Genomic DNA, 7,749 nt, shown 5'->3' with positions numbered 1-7,749 from the left:
TAATATTTTACCCAAATCTTTTTAAATTTGGAGTGTACACAACTATAAACGAGTATAGTTTTCCTATTCTGTGAACACTACACAGTTCCTTTACTAGTCTGTACCATTCTGTCTTTATTCGTTTATGCGCCCAAAGAGAAGAGCCATGAGAACTTGCACTTGGTCCACTCAATGCATTTCAAATTTAGTTTACTGACTACCCATACACTTGATTGATACTTTTAAATAAAACTTTAATTTGTAATTCAAACTTACAAATACTTATTAGCAGACAACAAAGAAACTGGAAAATACAGAGGAAAAAGTACAAATACTTCATAGGATTCCCATCACTTGTTGGGTACCTTTATGTAACCAACATGGGAAGAGTTAGAGGCTTTAGCAAGGGTTTTCAACTCATTAGCGGTCCAACATTTGGATGTTTCCCTGTGGTAAAAGTACCCCAAACACTTGCAATCAGAGGTGCATTTCCTCCCACAATCACTCTCCTTTATCCCTTCTCCTTCATTGTACTGGCTCATGAAATGGTCCACTCCTTCTAGCTTGAAGTAGCTGAAACCATTCGGCCTACAATTCACCTTCTTCGGCTGACAATTCCGGCTCCAACCGAGTAATCCGTTTGGTGACGGGCAAGCAACGCATTGGTTCTCCTCACAGAGTCCAAAGTTCCCACACCTCTCCGGTAGTTCGCATTCAGTGCCCCATATTGAGTCCCTAGAGAAGAGAGTGAAAGTCTCTTCCCATGCCTGTAAATCAACCTTGTCATAGTAGGTAAAAACCCTCAGGTTTCCATCGATCACGAGTCGAAGAATCGACAATGTGCTGTTGTATTTCGGCCTTGTCAAGATGAGATTTCCGGTCCTGCTGGACAAGTTAGCCACTGTGTAGTCTAACAAAACGTAATAAGCAAAGCCATCACTTGTTTCCTCAACATTTAGTGTCACAGTTTGTAAAGTACCATCTTGTGTACTTGGCCAAACAGATGATTTGTGTTGGGTATGGGTCCCACTATGTGGGAAACCCATAGTTTCTGCCATAATGTTTTGTCAAAAGCCATTTTGGGGTTTTTAACGGGTGTTGGGCAGAAAGTTTAGCAGAGCAAAAAAAAAAATATCTCAAATTAAAACAGAGAGAAAGAGAGAAGAAAATTTCAGTTTTTCAAGCTTGGTGCAGCAGTGATCAACTCTTCGATCGAAGGTCCATCCGTGGTTCGATTGAGCTGATTTTTGGGCAGCAGCTAGGTGATAAGGTGTTCTTGACTTTGTACGGTCGGATTTTTCATCCGAGTCTTGTAGCGTCGGAAATACCCATTTTTCAGCAGCTACGTTTTTGGTGATGTTCTCTCATTTTTCTCTCTTTTGCTAAAGATTACATGTTGTTAGCCTTGTCGGAGTTGAATGTTTGTTGTAGGCTTGATATTGTGATCTTGTAGTCGAACATTTGATGATAGTAGAGCTCTTTATCGGACTCTAAAGTCCCGTGGTTTTTTTACCCTTGATTTAAAGGGGTTTTCCACGTAAAAATATCGGTGTCTCTATTTATTTTTGTTGTGGTTGCATTAGTTGATTTGTGGTTGATTAAGGTTGCTAGAGAACATATCTTGTGCTATTGTGCTTGCCATAATTTTTACAGGAGTTATAAGGAGAGAAAGAACACCGGTTGTGCTTTCGCTTTGTTTCGGTTGTTCGGTTTCTTCCCAACAAACTGGTACCAGAGCTTGGTTATTGTGTCAGATAATTATGGAAATTAATACGAGCAAGATGATTATGTTGAATGTCACAAATTATCAACTTTGGCGGAATAAAATGAAGGACTTGTTGTTTGTGAAGGCTTTGCATCTTCCGGTCTTTACTACTCAAAAACCCGATTCGAAAAGTGATGAAGAATGGGAATTTGAGCATCAACAAGTGTGTGGCTTTATTCGGCAATTTGTTGAAGAAAATGTTTACAATCACATTGATCAGGAGACACATGCTCGAACATTGTGGGAGAAGCTTGAAAGCTTGTATGCTTCGAGGTCGGGCAATAACAAGTTATTTTTGCTGAAGAAAATGATGGCGCTGAAATATAAAGAAGGAATGTCTATAGCTGACCATGTTAGTGAATTTCAGAGTATGATGAATCAGTTGCTTGGTATGGGTGTCAAATTTGATGACGAGATTTTAGGACTTTGGTTGCTTGCTACTCTACCAGACTCTTGGGAGACCTTTCGAGTCTCACTCATTAATTCTGCCCCACAGGGTATTATTACTTTGGATTTGGCTAAGAGTGGTGTGTTGAATGAAGAGGTTAGAAGAAGATCTCAGGGTTCTACATCACAGTCCGAGGTGTTGGTTATCGAGAACAGGGGGAGAAACAGAGACAAAGATGGAAAGGGTAGAGATAAAAGCCGAAGCAAGTCAAGATCGAGATACAAGAATCTTGAGTGTCATCATTGTGGTAAGAAAGGCCATATCAAGAAATATTGCTTCAAGTGGAAGAAAGAGAACAAAAGTGGTGGTGATAAACACGACCGGAATGACGATGAAAAATCCGAGCGTGTTACTACTGTTACTCGTGAAGATTTGTTAGTTATTTGTGATCAGAATTTGGTCAACCTAGCATGCGACGAGACTAGTTGGGTGATTGATACTGGTGCATCACTTCATGTCACGTCGAGGAAGGAATTCTTCACATCTTATACTCCTGGTGATTTTGGGGTATTGAAGATGGGTAATGATGGTTTGGTTTCGGTTATTGGTATGGGAGATGTTAGCTTGGTAAGTAACAATGGAACAAAGTTAACTCTCAAGGATGTCAGACATGCACCGGATATCCGTTTGAATTTGATTTCTGCAGGAAAACTTGATGATGAGGGATTCTGTAACACTTTCAGTGAAGGGCAGTGGAAGCTGACTAAAGGCTCCTTGGTTGTGGCTCGAGGAAAGAAGAGCTCAAATTTGTACTTGATGCAAGCTTTGACTTCTCGAGAGACGGTGAATGTGACACTGAATGACAACTCAACTGAGTTGTGGCATAAACGACTCAGTCACATGAGTGAGAAGGGGCTTAGCTGTTTAGCGAAGAAGAATCAACTTTCGGGTTTAAAGAATGCTACACTGAAGAATTGTGCTCATTGTCTAGCAGGAAAGCAGAAAAGAGTTTCATTTAGAAGCCATCCTCCTCATAGGAAATCAGAGTTGCTAGAGTTGGTCTATTCAGATGTTTGTGGTCCGATAAAAGTAAGATCACATGGTGGTGCACTTTACTTTGTGACTTTCATTGATGATTGTTCAAGAAAGCTATGGGTTTACACTTTGAAGTCTAAAAATCAAGTCTTTGAGGTGTTTAAACAGTTTCAAGCATCAGTTGAAAGGGAAACTGGGAAAAAGTTGAAGTGCATTCGTACTGATAATGGTGGCGAGTACACAGGGTCGTTTCATGAGTATTGTCTGCGACAGGGAATCAGACATCAGAGAACACCACCAAAGACTCCACAGTTAAATGGGTTAGCTGAAAGAATGAACCGAACATTGATTGAGAGAGTCAGATGTTTGTTGTCAGATGCAAAGTTACCAAGATCATTTTGGGCTGAAGCTTTGAATACAGTGACACATGTGATAAATCTGTCTCCTAGTGTTCCTTTGAAAGGTGATGTGCCAGATAGAGTTTGGTTTGGTAAAGACGTGTCATATGATCACCTACGTGTGTTCGGTTGTAAAGCATTTGTTCATGTTCCAAAGGATGAAAGATCCAAGTTGGATGCCAAGGCTCGACAATGCATTTTTATTGGTTATGGTCTAGATGGTGAGTTTGGTTATAGACTCTATGATCCAGTTCAGAAGAAACTCGTGAGAAGCAGAGATGTTGTCTTCATTGAGGATCAGACCATTGATGACATTGATAAGACGGAGAAAGTGGATTCACAAGGTAGTGGTGACTTGATCGATGTGAATCCGGTTCCCCTAGACTCTTCACCAGATCCTATCCAGGATGATGTGCATGGTGATGTTAGTGGTAACCATCAGACTATAGGTGACTTTCATACTCCCATGGATGATGTTGTGAATGATCAACAACAAGCACCTATAGCTCCACCAGCAGTTCCACTTCGAAGGTCTTCCAGAGATCGACGATCTTCTGTCAGGTATTCTCCTGATGAATATGTTCTTTTGACTGACGGGGGAGAACCTGAATGTTATGAAGAGGCTATGGAGAGTGAATGCAAAGATCAGTGGGTTGAAGCGATGAAAGGCGAACTTTAATCATTGCATGAGAACCATACTTTTGAATTGGTGAAACTGCCTAAGGGCAAAAGAGCTTTGAAGAATCGATGGGTTTACAGGTTGAAGCAAGAAGAGAAGTCTTCATCTCCACGATACAAAGCTAGATTGGTCGTCAAGGGTTATACTCAGAAAAAGGGGGTTGATTTTGAAGAAATATTTATTTGGTTGTGAAGATGTCCTCTATCAGAACTATACTGAGTTTGGCAGCTTGTTATGACCTAGAGGTTGAACAAATGGATGTGAAAACTGCTTTTCTTCATGGTGACTTGGAAGAAGAGCTTTACATGGAGCAGCCAGAGGGTTTTGTTGCACAAGGGAAAGAGGACTATGTGTGCAGATTGAAGAAGAGCTTGTATGGTTTGAAGCAAGCTCCAAGGCAATGGTACAAGAAGTTTGAGTCTGTTATGGGGGAGCAAGGCTACAAGAAGACTACTTCTGATCATTGTGTGTTTGTTAAGAGATTCTCTGGTGATGATTTTATTATTCTTTTGCTCTATGTTGATGATATGCTTATTGTTGGTCAGAATGCTTCTAGAATTGAGAAGTTGAAACAAGAGTTGAGTAAATCCTTTGCAATGAAGGATTTGGGGCCAGCAAAGCAAATTCTTGGCATAAGACTGACACGTGATAGAAAGGCCAAGAAATTATGGTTATCACAAGAGAGGTACATTGAGAAAGTACTTCAAAGGTTTAGTATGGACAAAGCTAAAGCGGTGAATACTCCATTTGCTATGCACTTTAGATTGAGTGTTAAGCATAGTCCTTCCACAGAAAAGGAGAAGGAAGAGATGCAGAAAATTCCTTACTCTTCAGCCGTGGGTAGTTTGATGTACGCAATGGTTTGCACGAGACCAGACTTGGCTTATGCCGTTGGTACAGTTAGTCGGTTTCTTTCTAATCCAGGCAGAGAGCATTGGAATGCAGTGAAGTGGATTATGAGATATCTTCGTGGCACTTCCAACATGAAACTTTGTTTCGGCAATGAGAAACCTGTTCTTGTTGGGTATACATATTCAGACATGGCCGGAGACATTGACTCGAGGAGATCTACTTCAGGTTACTTAATCACTTATGCAGGGGGAGCTGTGGCATGGCAATCGAGACTGCAAAAGTGTGTTGCATTGTCCACCACCGAATCAGAGTTCATTGCAGCAACCGAAGCGTGTAAGGAGATGCTTTGGATGAAGAAGTTTGTGCATGAGCTTGGTTTTACTCAGGAGAAGTATGTCATGTACTGTGATAGCCAGAGTGCTATTCATCTTGGTAAGAACTCAACTTTTCATGCTAGATCTAAGCATATTGATGTGAGGTACCATTGGATACGAGATGTTCTTGAAGCTAAGCTGTTAGAGCTTGAGAAGATACACACTAATGATAATGGTGCTGATATGTTGACGAAGGCCTTACCAAGAGGAAAGTTTGAAGCATGTTGTTTGACCTCCGGCATGGAGGCATTCCCCACATAGTTGGAGGGGGAGATTTGTTGGGTATGGGTCCCACTATGTGGGAAACCCATAGTTTCTGCCATAATGTTTTGTCAAAAGCCATTTTGGGGTTTTTAACGGGTGTTGGGCAGAAAGTTTAGCAGAGCAAAAAAAAAATATCTCAAATTAAAACAGAGAGAAAGAGAGAAGAAAATTTCAGTTTTTCAAGCTTGGTGCAGCAGTGATCAACTCTTCGATCGAAGGTCCATCCGTGGTTCGATTGAGCTGATTTTTGGACAGCAGCTAGGTGATAAGGTGTTCTTGACTTTGTACGGTCGGATTTTTCATCCGAGTCTTGTAGCGTCGGAAATACCCATTTTTCAGCAGCTACGTTTTTGGTGATGTTCTCTCATTTTTCTCTCTTTTGCTAAAGATTACATGTTGTTAGCCTTGTCGGAGTTGAATGTTTGTTGTAGGCTTGATATTGTGATATTGTAGTCGAACATTTGATGATAGTAGAGCTCTTTATCGGACTCTAAAGTCCCGTGGTTTTTTTACCCTTGATTTAAAGGGGTTTTCCACGTAAAAATATCGGTGTCTCTATTTATTTTTGTTGTGGTTGCATTAGTTGATTTGTGGTTGATTAAGGTTGCTAGAGAACATATCTTGTGCTATTGTGCTTGCCATAATTTTTACAGGAGTTATAAGGAGAGAAAGAACACCGGTTGTGCTTTCGCTTTGTTTCGGTTGTTCGGTTTCTTCCCAACAATTTGAAGTAGACAAGTGGTTTAGGAGAGTTCATTCCCTTGTACTGCAAAACCAACTGTTTAGGCTCCATCACCAAGCTATAGGCTCCGTCAACATTGTTTTGAGCAGAAGCCCGGCTCACAAGCTTTGTCGCCCCTCCGATTCTAAACGACTGACCCACCAAGAGTGTATCAGTTGGATGGTCAAAACTTTGCCAAATGAACTTGCCATTGGAATCGTGTAACACCATGTTACCATCAGGCAACAATTGGAACCCTACTACACCTTTGTTGGCAGTGTTACTTTGCCAAGCAATCCGACCATCGGCATCAGCCAAGACAAGGTTCCCGTCAGTCCCGAGAGAGAACGTGGCATTCTCGCGAACGGGGTTCCCCCTGTTGGCCTCCCAAACCCATCGGAAGAGCGACTCGGAACGCGTTGTAGCCATGCGTAACGCAAGGGTGAAGGCATTAGAGGTGGTGTTATAAAACGCAAGCTGGAAGGGGGCATTAGCTATGCTTATGACACGGTAATTTGCACCATATTCAACAACATACGGCCCAAATTCTCCGTCGTTGACAAACCTAAAAGTTTCAGATGGAGGAACAATAGCTTTGGCACTAAAAGTAAACAGCAACAAAAAGGAGAAAGACAGCAATGACATGGTGAGAGAAGAGTGAAGAGACATTTTTGGATATGAAAGCTTTGATAATATGGAGATGGAGCAGCCAAGCATGGTCTATTTATAAGGATTCAAATTTCAATAAAGGCACATTGGATACCATGAAAGTATAATAAAATAAGTTCATGAGAGTAAAAAATTGGGTTTTCAAAAATATTTTGACAAAAAAAATAAATAAATCTTTGCCTTCTACTAGAATATAACAATCTGATCCACAATGATTTTGACCTTATATTATCTTAAGGTGCAGTTGATGTTAACACTGCAAATTCTGGGAATTCTTTCAGCCAGGTTAAAGCAGAGGCTGCTACAATGGAACTAATTAATATTCTTCGAATTGCATCACTGACGAAGAGTTTTCCCTTGTCGTGACATTCGTGACTCATGTATTAAATAATTATTTTAAAATTAATCCACTTAAATGTTTAATTAGCTTTATAATCAGCTTTTAGGATTAGGATTGAATTAGGCTGAAAATTTAAGAAGATTGAGAAAATGGTTTAATTATTTTCACTGTCCCTGTAATCTTAAAACTTTTTGAAATTTAATCCCTGTGCTTGTTTAACTTAACATATTAAATTTAATTGATAAAAGTATTAATATACTTCTGTTAAATTTGAACGTGTGGCAT

The 7,749-nt window shown here is 40.4% G+C and overlaps 1 protein-coding gene across 1 annotated transcript; it reads right to left on the bottom strand.

Annotated features, from left to right (window-relative positions):
* Positions 1-216: 216 nt before the first annotated feature.
* On the bottom strand, positions 217-7,172 carry LOC121213784 (epidermis-specific secreted glycoprotein EP1). The gene is made up of 2 exons (XM_041086878.1): positions 6,460-7,172; positions 217-987 (listed from the first exon to the last, which is right to left on the bottom strand). Exons 1-2 carry the CDS (start codon positions 7,170-7,172, stop codon positions 330-332), a joined length of 1,371 nt encoding a protein of 456 aa, XP_040942812.1. The 3' UTR covers positions 217-329.
* Positions 7,173-7,749: the final 577 nt, after the last annotated feature.

The sequence above is a fragment of the Gossypium hirsutum genome, chromosome D01, assembly GCF_007990345.1.
Source record: "Gossypium hirsutum isolate 1008001.06 chromosome D01, Gossypium_hirsutum_v2.1, whole genome shotgun sequence".
Taxonomy (NCBI): domain Eukaryota; kingdom Viridiplantae; phylum Streptophyta; class Magnoliopsida; order Malvales; family Malvaceae; genus Gossypium; species Gossypium hirsutum.
This window is presented reverse-complemented; position numbering and strand designations above follow the sequence as displayed.